This window comes from Pelmatolapia mariae, linkage group LG8 (assembly GCF_036321145.2).
Source record: "Pelmatolapia mariae isolate MD_Pm_ZW linkage group LG8, Pm_UMD_F_2, whole genome shotgun sequence".
Taxonomy (NCBI): Eukaryota; Metazoa; Chordata; class Actinopteri; order Cichliformes; family Cichlidae; genus Pelmatolapia; species Pelmatolapia mariae.
In genome coordinates this window covers 22620167-22636719 of record NC_086234.1, presented here as the reverse complement: position 1 = coordinate 22636719, position 16553 = coordinate 22620167, and the positions used below count along the sequence as shown (strand labels likewise).

Here is a 16553-nt window from a genome sequence, read left to right as displayed (position 1 = left end):
TGTGGCCGGAATTGGACACCAAGTCGCATCGATCAGCCCGTCTTCACGCAAAACATTTCACCTAGAGTCTACATGCTCCTTCCTCCTGGAATCTGGGCCTCTCCCTCATTGAGGTGCTGACCCAGCTTTTCTAACAGATCCTTTCAGCAGCTGATAGGCCACATCAGGGCACACCCAACACCTCAACAGGTGCCTGCTATTGACTAATTTGTCCACTGTCCAGTCAGTTCATAGTGGATTAAAACAATGTCATACATAAACACTAAAAACATGCATTGCAAATATCAAAGTAAAATCATGCAAATAAAATCAGAACCACACATACAAATAAACATTAAAATCAGCATAAAACAGACTATAAAACAAATACAAATTTCCACTGTGTGACAGTAACCAAGGACAGTGTCCGACCTTTTTGCGGGCTAAAGAGTTACTAGAATCTAATCAGCAGTAATTTGTTGGTGTGTTTGTACCTTAAACATTTAATGTTACTGTTTGAAATATGTAGCAAAACTAAAAGACTGAATGAGTGTTTTCCATGCAGAAGCGCCTTCGTCTTACTCGTTGGATTCTACAGATGGACCTTCCCGTTACCTTTTGGATTCTGCTGATCAACCTGCTGGTCTTATGCGTCTCTGCAGTCCAAGCAGCAAAATGCCCACAGGAGTGTTTCTGTGTCCAGCTCAATGTGAACTGTGTCAACAAGAACCTGACCCAGGTTCCTCCTACTGTTGATGAGGTATCTATAAAAATATACACTTACTCGTCAGTTTGTTAGATACACCTTGCTAGCAACCGGATACGACCAAGAGGATACAACAGCATCCTCTTCTATCTTCAGAACTGCCTTAATTCGTCTTGCATAGATTCAACAAGGTCCTAAAACATTCCTCTCAGATTTTGGTTCGTATTAGCATGATAGCATCACACAGCTGTCTGCTGCACATCTAAGACGCAAATCTCCTGTTCCACCACATTCAAAAGATGCTTTATTGGATTGAGATCTGGTGACTGTGGAGAAAATTTGAGTACAGTAATTTCAGTGTCATATTCATGGAACATGTTTGAGATGATTTGAGCTCTGTGGTACGCTATCCTGCTGGAAGCAGCCATCAGAAGTTGAATGCACTGTGGTCATAAAGGGATGGAAATGGTTAGCAACAACAGTCGGGTAAGTTGTGGAGTTTAAACAATCCTCAAAAATGGGGCTGTTTAAACAATTCTCTGTTGAACAGGTGTTTATTTCCAGGGAAATACAAATTTTAATACACCTGTTAAAGAATGATAAGGCTTGGGCTAAACTTCCCAAGCTGTAGTACCTTTTAAATACTTATTATTACCCTCTAATATCTCCTTATAGAGAACAGTCAAACTGGACCTTCAAGGTAATGACTTACAGGAACTTCCCACTGGGGCTTTCATGCACATCCCCAACCTGACTCACCTGTCGCTGCAGCGCTGTAACATCCACAAGGTGAAGGAGGGGGCGTTCCGTGGCCTCGGTCGCCTGGTCTTCCTCAACCTTGCCAACAACAACATTGACATCCTCTACCAGGTATTATTAGACTTAAACCACATATATCCCATTATCATTTTAAGTGGTTTTTAAAAAATAAAAATTAACTTCAAGAAGTCTACCCAACCATTCTCAGTGCAGTCCTGTGTTTTTTTTATGATTCTAGGAGTCATTTGATGGTTTGTCCTCGCTAAAGCGGCTTATTATTGACGATAATCGTGTGAAACAGATCCAGCCTGGAGCGTTCGCTCAGCTGGGCTTCCTCAACCTGCTCTCCCTCTCACACAGTCAGCTGGTTTACATCCCTAATATGGCATTCCAGGTACCCACACTAAACAGTCTGTACAAAATACTTTTACAGATATGCACCTGTTGCTGGAGCCTTAAATAAAATGCCAGCTTCCTTTGCTTTCAGGGCCTGCAGAATATCAAGAAGCTTCGTCTTAGTTACAACTTTCTAAACTACCTGGACACTGAAGCCTTTGTCGAACTGGTTAACCTAAAACGTCTGAACCTGTCCAGGAATCCAATCCTCTGCAGCTGTTACCTGCGTCCACTAAGGTATGATGGGCTGTTGTTGGTCATGTACTGACAGCTTCAGGAAACCTCAGGAAAGTGATCAGCACGATTTTCTTTTCTTTTTTTTCCCCCTATTCTGCAGAGAGTGGGCTTTCTATAACAAAATGAAGCTGGTGGGGACTTGTGGAGGGCCATCCCATCTTTCAGGTGAGAGACTGAACGCTGTCCACCCTTCTGAGCTGAGATGCCAGAGTCAGGAAGAGGAATCAGCAGGGATCATACCACGACCCACTGACGAACCGAACAAGGTCAAGTGTCCTGCCAACTGTGTCTGTGAGGTGAGTGCCACTACTTTTTTGTATATTTATATTTTATTTAATGCCTTTCATATTTTTCAAACTTAGAGGTTAACTCTTTACCTGCATTTGCCAATGATAGTAGGGTATAGTTGAACACACTGAGGAATACGCTGGATTCTTGATTAGGTTAGAAAATCAATGCCAAGTTTAAGTCTGTAAAAACTACGGCTGATTTGCCGTTTTTCCATGACTTGTGTTTTTAATCTACCAATTAACAGCCCTCGAGTTCCTTGATCGAAAAAGGTTTTAAATTGAGCCAGGTTTGATGTTTTCCTCTACTTCAGATATTAATGTAAGCTAAGATGGTTTCAAATTTAACACACAGCAGAATGAATCAGTTGTCCTAACTAACTCTTAAGAGGTTCGTATTTGATCAGAAATAAAGAAACAACACTTTTAAAATCCAAGTTAGTGGTCTGACTTTAGCTCCTCTAATGTGTGACTGCCCCCCACTGCCACTATGCATGTAAGACAGCTGCAAGTCAATAATGTAGTTAAATAGGACTGAGGTTTGGACGGTGAGAGATTCTAATATGTGAAAAAAATGTTTCGCATGTGTGAATGTTGTTTATTACAGGAACAAAACCATTTCCAAAGATGCATCTTTATCTGTTAAGATTAGCTTTAAGTTCCACATATTATACCATTTGAACATGAAATAACTAACACTAGTAACTAATTTAGATCTTTTCTCTTTATCTAGGTGGATGGAGAAAGTTAACCTGAAGGTGCGAGCCACCTGTGCCAAATGAAGGGTATTTCCTTCTGTATAGTATTGTTTATTTTATTTTTAAGTATTCTTTTGAGTTGTATTGTATGCAACGTTTTACTTTTCAAACCATTTATTTGTGTAAATGAGTTTGTAAATTAGATAAATAATGTTATTCCTGTTTCTTTGTTTAGATTGTATTGTTTGGTCTAACCTATTTCTTAATGGTAGAGACTAATGAGGTGCATGTGTGTGTAAAATTCTGTACAAAACAAGTGAGATTTTGACAACCGGGGTTGTTTTAAAATGGTACCAGATGGTGCCAGAAAATAAAGTACACTTGTAAGAAATTTGACCAGTCTGCTGATGCTGTCTTCTTATCAACTTCCTTACCACTTGCTCTACACTACCTCACAGCCAGCAAAGGCCCCCAAAGCAACCAAACCCAAACCGATTGACCTCAACGGTCACCAGCAGGTCAAGATGCTCAAGGCCAAATCCAAAATTCGTGGGAGTCCAAACACAAAGCAGGGTGCAGCAAAGAAAGGTGCTAAAAGCACAAATGTGTTTAAAATGATTAATGTCTGTAACCTGAAGTGAAGCGAACATCCTACATTTAGTAATTAATCGAGTTAAAATTTATAAATTTAAAAAAATTTAAAAAAAAAGACACAAAAGAATTTATTTCAGAAACATGCTTTTATATCTGTGGAAATCTCTGGGTTAACATATCATCAGTGTTTCTGAAATCAATTGAGAAATTTGTAGACAAGATCCCACCAGTGTGGCAGACGCTGATACAACTACTGATTTTTGTGAAAACCTGGTTCAGGAGTGCTAAGACAGAAATTGTGATGCCAACATTATTATAATCTATAAGTAAAATAAATTAAAAGGTGTCTTTTTGATATGTATTTGAATAAATTTGAAGGGAAAGAAGAGCAACTTTAGGGAGAGTTTGTTTACTGACAGCTGTCATTGTGCTGCTCATAGGGACCAACCCATACTGCAGGATCATCATGATCAGGGACCAGAATAATTTTTATTTGCAGTTTCTTATATGACTTTATGTTGCACAACGTCCTGTGTATTACCTCATATAGCTCTGTCTGTTGGTGGTATTATGAGAATGGAATATAGTATTTAGATCACCTGTTTGATTGTGGATCTATTCCTTGAGGATAACTTTGGTTTACCTTATTGCTAATTTGTACCAAATGTTCAGTCTTAAATATAGTTCATCTAACAAACCTGACACCCTCTGTGTTTGTCTGAGTGTTTTCACAGTCATGTCTGCAACAGCCGCCTTTGAACTCATTCTAAGAAAAGTTAATGTTTTGGGTTTGTTTTTTTTTAAGTGGTGATGTTTATTAGTATCGGTCCTCAGGTAGCATCCATGTTGAATAAAACAGGTGAGATGAATAATTGAGCATCGCATCAAAACACAAAGAGTTAAACTTAAGGAATATAATCTGTCCAGTTAGGAAGCAGAAACTGTGATGAGTGTAGTTCACCTGCTTTGGTGTAAATAAAAGTGACAACAGGTGCATGGGAGAGACAACAGAATAAACCCCCCTCTCACAGATCATTGATCTTATCCCTCCTGACTGATTCTTGCCACTACTGCATGAGACTGTCCCTGCATCGCACTGAGGCTTCACAGAAAGTCCAACTCCAGGATGACATAGCCATAGGTGCTATCACAAGAAGGTACAGACTAAAGTGTGGAAGAGATGTGAGGAGCCCTGGGTAGGGCTGTAGAATAGCATCAACCCAGCATCAGGACCAGTAGCTGCTCATCTGTATGAGAAGTAACAGCCCCATAATACCATCTAGCGTGACCGGTTTGGCAGTGGGGTAGAGGTCTGGGTAGGCATATTCTTGAAGAGAACACAAACCTCCACTTGGTATCCTGACTGCTGTAGGCACCAGAATGAAATCCTCAGACCAGATGTGGATGGAGAATAATTCCCAGCCTCTTGTGACCAGTGTTTTTATGCTGTTCCTGAACAACAAAGTCAGCAATGCCATTCACTGATCCTCAAAGACCTCTGGGACATTACGGATCACTGCACCTGACACCAAATTACACAAACTGGTTCACTGATCACCTGATCCAGGTCTGGTTAATCTGAGATCGCACAGATCCATTGTAACCAAAGCAGGAGAAAGGGATTCATAATCATTTATTGCTTCAGATTTTAACTGTGTTATTCTGTGATCAGAGTTCTTACATATTTTAATGTATTTTTTTTAATGTCACTTTCATTTTTAGTGGTGCATATGAAAGTTAGACTTTAGTGTTGGCTCTGAGGTGACTGATTCTCCTCACTTTGGGCTGAACTAGTCCTTTAATAAACTCTGAGGCGCAGTGAGCAGACTGCAGCGGGGTTGGAGGTGGAGGTAGCCAAGGAGCACACGTGAAAGAAGGGGATAGACGGAGTTTGTTTTGGATGGGGCGACAAGCAGGGGAAGAGCGGCGGAGTTCGTGACTGAGGGACCAGTAGCGCTCTGCAGCTGGACGGAACCGCCACGGTGAGTTTGTGCGTAAAGGGGATTCTTATCATTGAATGTCCGGATTTAAAAGTATTACACACATTCAAACGATTGTAATGGTGTCCGGGAAACACTTAAACAGGCCGGAACGGTTAATAACCGATGCTCAGGTATTTAGTCCTGTATTTTGTTTTGCGTCAAAAAGGAAATTGTCTTTTAATAGCGAACCTTATTATTTTTTTGTAATAAGCACTTGACTTGAACAAATGTAACCTGATATCTACACAAATCATATTCAGATTTTTGTAATGATCGTAGTTTAGGCTAAACCAGTGTCTCGGGGCTGTACAGTGCCTGCTATGTCGCACTGCCCGGTGGACAGGCGTGTATTTTCAGGGGAGACTCATTTTGGCACAGCCCCGGCAGAGAAAAACAGTGCGCCTTTGTGCACGGCCGGTGCGGCTGCTCCTCCGCGGTTTGGACCTGTTGATCCCGGGGGAACGAAGACAAACAGCCCGAACTGAGGAAATTCCTTCCTCTCTAGTTTCTGGGCCTCTTTCTGTTCAGGTGGTTGCTCGAAGAAAATATGGCGTGAATAAATATGAGACTAGCAGTTTAATTATTTTTAAACGTGTGGTACAGCTTCGTTTCCCTGCTGCTTGAGATGACACCAAGTATTTTCAACCTTTTATACCAATCTTATCATTGACTTCAAGTGCACATAGCAAATAAGTTCATGAATTTGCCATTTGTGTTGTGCGGTCAATGGTTTCTTTAAGGTCACAGATTTAACAGAAAGAAATTTAGCCATAGCAGTATACTGCACGTGTCAACATTTCCAGAGTCCAAACTGTAGAGTGTGGAGCTCTGAAGCTTTTCATGTCCGTTCCTGTGGATCAGCACTGTTGATCCAACATGGGAATGTGGTTTTAAGGCATTCCAGTGAAGACTACGGCAGACCAATCTGACCAAATGGCATTAATCCCCAAAAGCGCAGAAGGATTTTTTTTTTTTAAATTACCTTCAGCTTTGGAAAGGGAAAAAAATAACTGAATGACACACAGCTTTTTCTTACGGTGTCCGAATTCAGTGATGATAACATTTTTTAAAACTTCCTCTGAGAATGACATTCCTTATGATTCTACTAACCAAGGACAGCTTTCAACCTTTTTGCAGGTTAAAAGACTTATTCTTGGTTTAATGAGAATCTATTACAATGACATCTCTTGCATCAATAACACGTTGATGCAAATCTGTCAATAAAAATGTGCTTAAAGTAGCAAGTGTAAAAAAAACAAAACAAAATACCTCTAAAAGAAGTTGTCCCTGTAACTGATATATTAGTACATTAATACAATTTTTTTATCCAAATGCGTATAAATTAATGTTGAAGCTGTCAACATGAACAGAAAACTGGAAAGCTGTATGCATGAATAAATGATCTATTACGGTACATCACCGCTAAAAAAAACAAAAACAAACAAACAAAAAAAAACGAATCAGCGGTAATTTGTTGGCGTACGTGCACTTTAAACATTTAGCATTGCAGTTTGACATGTTATGTGGCCAAACTAAAAGAGTGAATCAGGGTTTTCCCTACAGATGGACCTTCCCGTTACCTTTTGGATTCTGCTGATCAGCCCGCTGGTCCTCTGCGTCCCTGCAGTCCAATCAGCAAAATGCCCACAGCAGTGTTTCTGTGACCAAATCCAACTCACTGTGACCTGTGTCAACAAGAACCTGACCCAGGTTCCTCCTGCTGTTGATGAGGTATCTATAAACATATACACTTACTGGTCAGTTTATAGGTACACCTTTCTAGCACCAGGTCGTATCCTCTCAGATTCAACAAGGTCCTAAAACATTCTAAACAAATTTTGGTCCATATTAGGATGATAGCATCACACAGCTGCTGCAGATTTGTCTGCTGCACATCTACAATACAAGTCTAGATGGAAATGATTAGCAACAATACTCAGGTAAGCTGTGGTGTTTAAACAATCCTCAAAAATGGGGCTGTTTAAACAATTCTCTGTTGAACAGGTGTTTATTTCCAGGGAAATACAAATTTTAATACCCCTGTTAAAGAATGATAAGGCTTGGGCTAAACTTCCCAAGCTGTAGTACCTTTTAAATACTTATTATTACCCTCTAATATATAATCTCTTTTCCTCCATAGATAACAGTGAAACTGGACCTTCGAGGTAATGACTTACAGGAACTTCCCACTGGGGCTTTCATGCACACCCCCTACCTGACTCACCTGTCGCTGCAGCGCTGTAACATCCACAAGGTGAAGGAGGGGGCGTTCCGTGGCCTCGGTCGCCTGGTCTTCCTCAACCTTGCCAACAACAACATTGACATCCTCTACCAGGTATTATTAGACTTAAACCACATATATCCCATTATCATTTTAAGTGGTTTTTAAAAACAAAAATTAAACTTCAAGAAGTCTACCCAACCATTCTCAGTGCAGTCCTGTGTTTTTTATGATTCTAGGAGTCATTTGATGGTTTGTCCTCGCTAAAGCAGCTTATTATTGACCGTAATCGTGTGGAAGAGATCCAGCCTGGAGCGTTCTCTCAGCTGGGCTTCCTCAACCTGCTCTCCCTCTCACACAATCAGCTGGTTTACATCCCTAATATGGCATTCCAGGTACCCACACTAAACCGTCTGTACAAAATACTTCAAAATGGAAAATTTCAAATATTTTACAGAGATGCACGTCTTGTTGGAGCCTTAAATAAAATGCCAGCTTCCTTTGCTTTCAGGGCCTGCAGAATATCAAGTGGCTTCGTCTTAGTTACAACTTTCTAAACTACCTGGACACTGAAGCCTTTGCCGGACTGTTCACACTAACTCGTCTCAGCCTGGATCACAACGAGTTACAGTTTTTCCCCACTGAGACCATGACCAGGTGAAGTGAGAGGCACCATCGCTCAGCATTGGAGCTAAACAGGAATCTTACACTGGATGTAAATCTAGACAAAAACTAAAATCCAATGTGACGATTATGACATTATAATTAACAGCAAAGTACAGGCCCGCTGGGTGCTTTACACACACTAGAGAAAAAGCTTAAGAAAGCTTTTTCTGGCATTCTCGACTTCTGAAGCTGAAAAAATGTCACATCTCTCTCTTTTTTAATCATTGATTACCAATAATTAAAAGAGTCCAATTTGTATCACTTAAAAAAATAGAGAATAGAATTGGCAAGGTCTCCAAAGACTCCACCCCACACTTTGAAAACTACTGTCAAAGACTGTACATTAAAGATGGACATAGCCACTGTGAATCACAGTGGGCCTCAACCTTTGATATTTTAGGCATTGCATCGTTGGTTTGTTTCTACTGGATGTGATGATCAATAGGTTGAACTGACTGAAAAACTTAGGACACCGCATGAGTTCTCAGTCACAAGGTGGCCACACCCTAAAGCAATGGTTCCCATTCTTTATCCAATGTTCCCCTTAGTCTTGTCAGAGTCAAAAAAGCGCTTTCCTTCACTCTTCAACAGATTCTGTGTTTGTGAGTTCAAATGAACTCCCATTCCTTGATTTGTGTTAGCTAACTGTTTCAGTTGTACATAACAATTAACTTACTACTTTTAAAATGGTAAGCTAATAGTTATGCACCGCCTTGAGCGGACATTCTTGGACCCGCTTTTTTGGGGAACGTTCCCTGAAGGTTACTGTTTGTTAGGTTTAAGCTACGGATCAGTAAAGTAGTCAATTCCTTTGCTTTAGATAACAAGTTCAACTGATTACCTGTTATGTTTTTGCTGTTCTGTTAATGACATCATGTTTACAGAATGTTAAGCTGCTTATCCATACCAGCAGCCATTAATTTATCAGTTACTTTTACTAAGTTATTTTAATTTGTTTGTTTTGTTTTGTTTCTTTAACTGTTTGACCGTTATGTATAAATTAATATTATCTTCTGCAGTGCAGACCATTGACTCATTAGGAAAGGGTTTTTAGGGAGAGAGATGTAGAGTCTCCCCCTGCTGGCCATTACAAAGGATGCAGATTTAAGGTTGTTAGGCCTCAAAGGTGAAGCCTAGTGGGTTCACTCTTCAGTATAGCAGGGTCTATCCATCATTTATGTGCTATCTATTAACATTTATAAGTTAAGCTGGTTGATATTGCAATTTAAGTTTTTTTTTAATTAGGCTCTCCTATTTCTAGATAGAGAAGAAAATAGAAAATCCTTAGATTTTAAATAAAGTGATAAGTTGTGTGATATTAATCAGTAGAAAGAACAAAAGGGATTCCATGTTTTGTCAAATCCCTCTCTCACAGACAGTATAGTCTGTGAGAGACTATACCTTTTCTGAGCAAACTTCAACACAATGGACAGAAAGTCATTTGTTAAACTCAGACACCTGATGTCTGTGTTGACAAAGAGTAATAAGAGTAATAATCATTGTTCTTATTTCCTGCCTTGTTCTTTTCTGCATCCAGGCTGCCAGAGGTGACTCGTCTCGATCTCAGCTACAACCCCATGACGTACCTGGGGGAGGAGGCTGTGTCCATGCCCAAGCTGACCCACCTCTTCCTGGACCACATGTCCCTGCAGGACCTGGTGAACACAGCTGTTTCAAAATCCCCCAACCTCATCCACCTGGACATCAGCAATAACCAGCTGCGTGTCATCCAGCCCTTCGCCGAAGGCTCGCCAAAGCTGTCCCGTCTAAAACTGGCCGGGAATCAAATCCTCTGCAACTGTTACCTGCGTCCACTCAGGTACAGCGGTTTTTTGTTGCTCATGTCCTGACAGCTTCAGGAAACCTCAGGGAAGTGATCAGCACTTTGTTCTTCTTTTCTTTTTTTCCCCTGTTCTGCAGAGAGTGGGCTATCTATAACAAAGTGAAGCTGATGGGGACTTGTGGAGGGCCATCCCATCTTTCAGGTGAGAACCTGGATGCTGTCCACCCTTCTGAGCTGAGATGCCAGAGTCAGGAAGACATCATAAAACAAGAAGAAGCAGCCAGGATCATGCCACGACCCACTGAAGAACCGAACAAGGTCAAGTGCCCTGCCAACTGTGTCTGTGAGGTGAGTGTCACTACTTTTTTGTATATTTATATTTCATTTAATGCCTACCATATTTTCCAAGCTGACTTTAACCTCTTTACCTGCGTTTGCCAATGATGGTAGGATATAGTTGAACACATTGAGGAATATGCTGGATTCTTGATTAGGTTAGAAAATCAATGCCACCTTTAAGTCTATAAAACTAGCAGTTGATTTGCCTTTTTTCCATGTTTGTGTTTTTAATCTATCAGTTAACAGCCTTCAAGTTCATTGATTGAAAAAGGGCTTTTTGCAGGAGGTCTCCTCTCTCCAGGAACTCACTCTGCAGGTGGGGGAGATATACAGTAGCTTGCAAAAGTATTCGGCCCCCTTGAACTTTTCCACATTTTGTCACATTACAGCCACAAACATGAATCAGTTTTATTGGAATTCCACGTGAAAGACCAATACAAAGTGGTGTACACTTGAGAAGTGGAACGAAAATCATACATGATTCCAAACATTTTTTACAAATAAATAACTGCAAAGTGGGGTGTGCGTAGTTATTCAGCCCCCTGAGTCAATACTTTGTAGAACCACCTTTTGCTGCAATTACAGCTGCCAGTCTGTTAGGGTATGTCTCTACCAGCTTTGCACATCTAGAGACTGAAATCCTTGCCCATTCTTCTTTGCAAAACAGCTCCAGCTCAGTCAGATTAGATGGACAGCGTTTGTGAACAGCAGTTTTCAGATCTTGCCACAGATTCTGGATTGGATTTAGATCTGGACTTTGACTGGGCCATTCTAACACATGGATATGTTTTGTTTTAAACCATTCCATTGTTGCCCTGGCTTTATGTTTAGGGTCGTTGTCCTGCTGGAAGGTGAACCTCCGCCCCAGTCTCAAGTCTTTTGCAGACTCCAAGAGGTTTTCTTCCAAGATTGCGCTGTATTTGGCTCCATCCATCTTCCCATCAACTCTGACCAGCTTCCCTGTCCCTGCTGAAGACAAGCACCCCCAGAGCATGATGCTGCCACCACCATATTTGACAGTGGGGATGGTGTGTTCAGAGTGATGTGCAGTGTTAGTTTTCCCCCACACATAGCGTTTTGCATTTTGGTCTCCTCTGACCAGAGCACCTTCTTCCACATGTTTGCTGTGTCCCCCACATGGCTTGTGGCAAACTGCAAACAGGACTTCTTATGGTTTTCTGTTAACAATGGCTTTCTTCTTGCCACTCTTCCATAAAGGCCAACTTTGTGCAGTGCACGACTAATAGTTGTCCTATGGACAGATTCCCCCACCTGAGCTGTAGATCTCTGCAGCTCGTCCAGAGTCACCATGGGCCTCTTGGCTGCATTTCTGATCAGCGCCCTCCTTGTTCAGCAACTGACTGCACTCAGACCAAAGGGGGCTGAATAATTACGCACACCCCACTTTGCAGTTATTTATTTGTAAAAAATGTTTGGAATCATGTATGATTTTTGTTCCACTTCTCACGTGTACACCACTTTGTATTGGTCTTTCATGTGGAATTCCAATAAAATTGATTCATGTTTGTGGCTGTAATGTGACAAAATATGGGAAAGTTCAAGGGGGCCGAATACTTTTGCAAGCCACTGTAGGAGAGGTGGAGGAAGAACTCAGCCTGGGTGTCTATTGTCTTGTGTAGTCTGGAAGATGAGTGGATGACGGGGTGGGTGCATTTTTCTCTGTGACCCTGTCCCGGGCCGGGTGGGGGGAGATAGGCCTCCAAGGTATGAAGGCCTATCTCCCCCCACCACTCCCCCTGTCAGTGGCAGACGCCCTCAGACATTGGTGCATTGGTGGTTCTTGGTGTCCGGGGATGGGCGTCCAGGTACGCACCGGCTCACTCCTGGTGGCTGCTTGTCGGGGCCTGGAGCCTGGGGCTCGCTCGGGCCCCTTCGGGGGTGGGGTGCCCTCGGCCTCTCGGCCTGGGGCTCCGTCACTCTGGCACAGCTGGCTGCTGGCGGAGCTCACGGGCACGTCACTGCAACCCCCCCGGCTTCTGCTCCGCGGCTGCTGAGTGACCCCTCATCTGGGGCTCTCCTCAGCTCTTTCCGGGATAGTGGCGCAGCTGCCCCTCTGTTGGTCTTCCTTGGCCTCTTGTGCTCTGAGGGCCTCTGGATGTCTGGAGCCTGGATCTCCTCCATACCTGCTTCATGCCCTGAAGTACGGGGCTATGGCCCCCCACACCCTCTTGCAGATCATTACATGAAGGAACCTTTTAAATACAAGCGCACTCATGCTCACAGGTGTACACACGGGTGATCACACACACAAACTACACCCTTTTTGGCTCCTACCTCAAATCACACTGTGCGCTGTCAATCTTACGTGCTGCACAATAACATTCAATATTTAGTATTTACTGTTAGATTCACATAGATTATCGCGATGATGTTGTTTATTATATTGCTCTCTTTTTTTTTTTGCTTGTTTTCTCTTTTTTCTTTCTCAACAGGTGATCCAGGTGATTGATATATGTATTTTTTTGTCTGTTTGTTTTGTTGGTTTTTGTTTTTTGCCCTTTATCACCGTTCCTCTTCCCCGCTGTTTTTCTTTCCCTACCTCTCTTTCTTTCTCCCTTTTCTTTCCCCCAATCATGTTTGCTCTGTGTGTAGCAAGTGAAAATAAATTACAATTTAAAAAAAAAAAAGGGGGGGGGGGGGGGGGCTTTTTTCCCTGTACTTTGGCTGTTAATTTAAGTTAAGATGGTTCTTTGCTGGCTGAAGCTTCAAATTTAACACACATCAGAATGAATCGCTCCTTCTAACTCTTAAGAGTTTCGTATTTGATCAGGAGTAAAGAAACAACACTTTTAAAATCCAAGTTACTGTTCTGATTGTAGTTAATCTTTTTATATTAATTTAAGAAGCTGGACAGTTTCATACATACACACTTTCATAGTGTCAGGAGAGGGAAGTGAAAGGTTGAAGTGCTGGTGAGCTCTACATTTCCTTTACCTACCTGTCTGCAGGCAGAGACACACCACTCTTCATGTGAGAACCGTGGTCACACTAAAGTGCCTCGCGGTTTCTCTGCCAGCACACGTCTCCTGGACCTGCGTGGCAACCACTTCCACTACATTCCCAGCAACAGCTTCCCCGGTGTCGCCCAGGTCGTGTCCTTGCACCTGCAGCGCTGCAAAATTGTGGATGTGGAGGGAGGGGCTTTCAGCGGGATGAAGGGACTGATATACCTGTACCTGTCTGAGAATGAGCTTACCTCCCTGAGCCCAGATGCCTTTAAAGGTCTTTCACTGGCAACGTTACATTTAGAGTAGATGTTCAGACAAGATCCAAACTCACTTCCTTTTTTTCTTTAAGGTCTCCCTAAGCTGACTTACCTCCATTTGGAAAAGAACCGCTTTACCAGCTTCCCCAAAGGTGTCTTCAAACTGGTACCCAGTCTGCTTGCACTTCATCTGGAGAACAACTCCATCACTAAGTTGGAGCCAGGTATCATGACGGGGGCTGAGGGTTTGAGAGCTCTCTATCTCACCGGGAATGCCATTGTGCATGTGTCGCCCAGGGCTCTTTACCAGGCAAGTGACTTGGACACGCTTCACCTGGGAGGAAATAAGCTCAGGGAGGTGCCCACTGAGGCACTGAGCAAGGCTGCGAATCTCCGAGACCTCAGGCTGTCCGGAAATTCAATTCGCTGGATCGGATCGAATGCTTTCAAACCTCTGGGGAGGTCACTTAAAGAGCTGTACCTCGATAACATGGGACTGGAGAAGGTGAGCGGGCTTTGTGCACTCTACAAACGTTTTCATATGTAATGTAGATTTTTTTCAAACTGATGTGATCACTCTTGCTGCAGATGTCACAGAGCGCCCTGGCAGGACTGGGTCCTGGGTTAAGGAGTCTTTTCTTGGAGGGCAACCAGCTGGAGGAGGTCCCTGACTTCCACCCACTCACCGCTTTGGAGGTCATCAATCTCGCTGACAATCCTCTAATGTGTGACTGCCCCCTACTGCCACTGCGCATGTAAGACAGCTGCAAGTCAATAATGTAGTTAAATAGGACTGGGGTTTGGACGGTGAGAGATTCTAGTATGCGAAAATGTATGAATGTTGGTCATTATGGGAACAAAACCATTTCCAAAGACGCATCTTTATCTGTTAAGATTAGCTTTAAGGTCCACATATTATACCGTTTGGCTCAATAACATTAAATAACTAACAATAGTAACTAATTTGGATCTTTTCTTTTTACCTAGGTGGATTGAGAAAGTTAACCTGAAGGTGCGAGCCACCTGTGCCAATCCACCTGAATTGCGGGGTCGGAGGGTCAAGGATGTCCACGGGTTCAAAGCCTGCCCTGGTGGAGAGAGTCTTCCCTCTGCCCCTGCTGTCACGTCAAAGCCAGCAAAGGCCCCCAAGGCAACCAAACCCAAACCGATGCACCTCAACGGCCATCGGCAGGTCAAGATGCTCAAGGTCAAATCCAAAATTCGAGGGAGTCCAAACACAAAACAGGGTGCAGCAAAGAAAGGTGCTAAAAGCACAAAGAGACGCAGCATGACCTGAAACTCCCGCCTTTCGGCGCTGCATCCATTCTGGCGTTCTGTGCTGACGTTTTAAAGTCAGGGCTTCAATACAAACATCAGCACAGCACAGAACCAAAGTTTTGAGGTTAAACACTGAACTGAACTGTCCCAGCTGCAGGAGGCTTTTTTTCACACTAATCATTCTTGCTGTCTTAGCACAATGTTGAACAACAGTATAAATTCTTTGTACGGTTGCATTAGTAAGCTATATCATGTTGGGCTTTAACTTTTATCACCTTAAAAGCGCTACAGTCAGGTATTTGCACAGTACTAGTAGTTTTGCCACAGTACATTTTAAATCAAGCAATTAAGATTTAAACTTTGATTTAAGGAGTTTATGTTAAAATTGTAAAACTTAACTGGACAAACTAACATCATTTTTAATATAAGGATTGTTTTTAGTACTTGGATGAATGTATGTAGCATTTGGCTGATTCTGAACAGAGTATGGGCCTGTATACTCCACATATCATTCTCCTACTTCTGTCAGTGGTCACATCATCAATAAACACTAGTGACCGCTGCCTGGTTTCCACTGGCAGCCACGTTCATGCCCATACCATCACACTGCCTCCACCATGTTTGACACAGGATGTATTCTTCAGATCATGAGCTATTTCTCTAATTCTCCATACTCTTCCCTTCCTATCATTCTGGTACAAGTTAATCTGTCATATTATGCATATGCACTCTTCTCCAGCACAGTCTAATCCAGGGGTGTCAAACTCCAGGCCTTGAAAGCCGGTGTCCTGCAGGTTTTAGATGCATCCTTGATCCAAGACAGCTGATTCAAATGGCTAAATTACCTTCTCAACGTGTCTTGAAGTTCTCCAGAGGCCTGGTAATGAACTAATTATTTGATTCAGGTGTGTTGACCCAGGGTGAGATCTAAAACCTGCAGGACACCGGCCCTCGAGTTCCCCACCCCTGGTCTAATCTGTTCTTGCTTTTGACAAATTATTTGGACAGCATTTTGTATTTTTATTCGTGAGGATATCTGTTGATGGTAGAAGGATTCTTGGCTAGGTTAGATGTTATGAAGTAGTTTTTCCTAACCAGTGAAAGAATTCTCCAATTCTCCTTCAGGTATCTTTCGGTGTTGCTCAGCTGGCCAGTAAATACATTGTTTTTAGGAATGTACCCGATTGTTGTTTTGGTCTTTTATATTTAATAGTACATGTATGATGGAAAATAAGAAAAAAAGAATAAAGCATTGCTTTACTGAGCCTGCATTTGAGGCTAGTTAACCTTCACTGTAGGCTCACAACATACTCAAAGTTGAAAATCATCAAATCACATTTAGATAATATATTTTTAAAAATACTGCAATTGACTGTATATTTACAAAAGGATCTATCTGGAT

The 16553-nt window shown here is 42.2% G+C and overlaps 1 protein-coding gene across 1 annotated transcript; it reads left to right on the top strand.

Moving 5' to 3' along the window:
- Nucleotides 1–5489: 5489 nt before the first annotated feature.
- chadlb (chondroadherin-like b) lies at nt 5490–16490 on the top strand. Its single transcript, XM_063481578.1, has 11 exons — nt 5490–5638; nt 7202–7369; nt 7779–7973; nt 8099–8254; nt 8371–8516; nt 10063–10344; nt 10446–10656; nt 13617–13890; nt 13966–14378; nt 14462–14628; nt 14861–16490. Exons 2-11 carry the CDS (start codon nt 7202–7204, stop codon nt 15168–15170), a joined length of 2322 nt encoding a protein of 773 aa, XP_063337648.1. The 5' UTR covers nt 5490–5638; the 3' UTR covers nt 15171–16490.
- Nucleotides 16491–16553: the final 63 nt, after the last annotated feature.

Bases quoted from the DNA above. Each gene is read 5' to 3' on its own strand.
- chadlb (XM_063481578.1), top strand. From the start codon at position 7,202: ATGGACCTTCCCGTTACCTTTTGGATTCTGCTGATCAGCCCGCTGGTC. The intron at 10,657-13,616 runs GTGAGTGTCACT...ACCTGTCTGCAG, and splicing joins CTGCCAACTGTGTCTGTGAG to GCAGAGACACACCACTCTTC. The intron at 13,891-13,965 runs GTCTTTCACTGG...TTTTTCTTTAAG, and splicing joins GAGCCCAGATGCCTTTAAAG to GTCTCCCTAAGCTGACTTAC.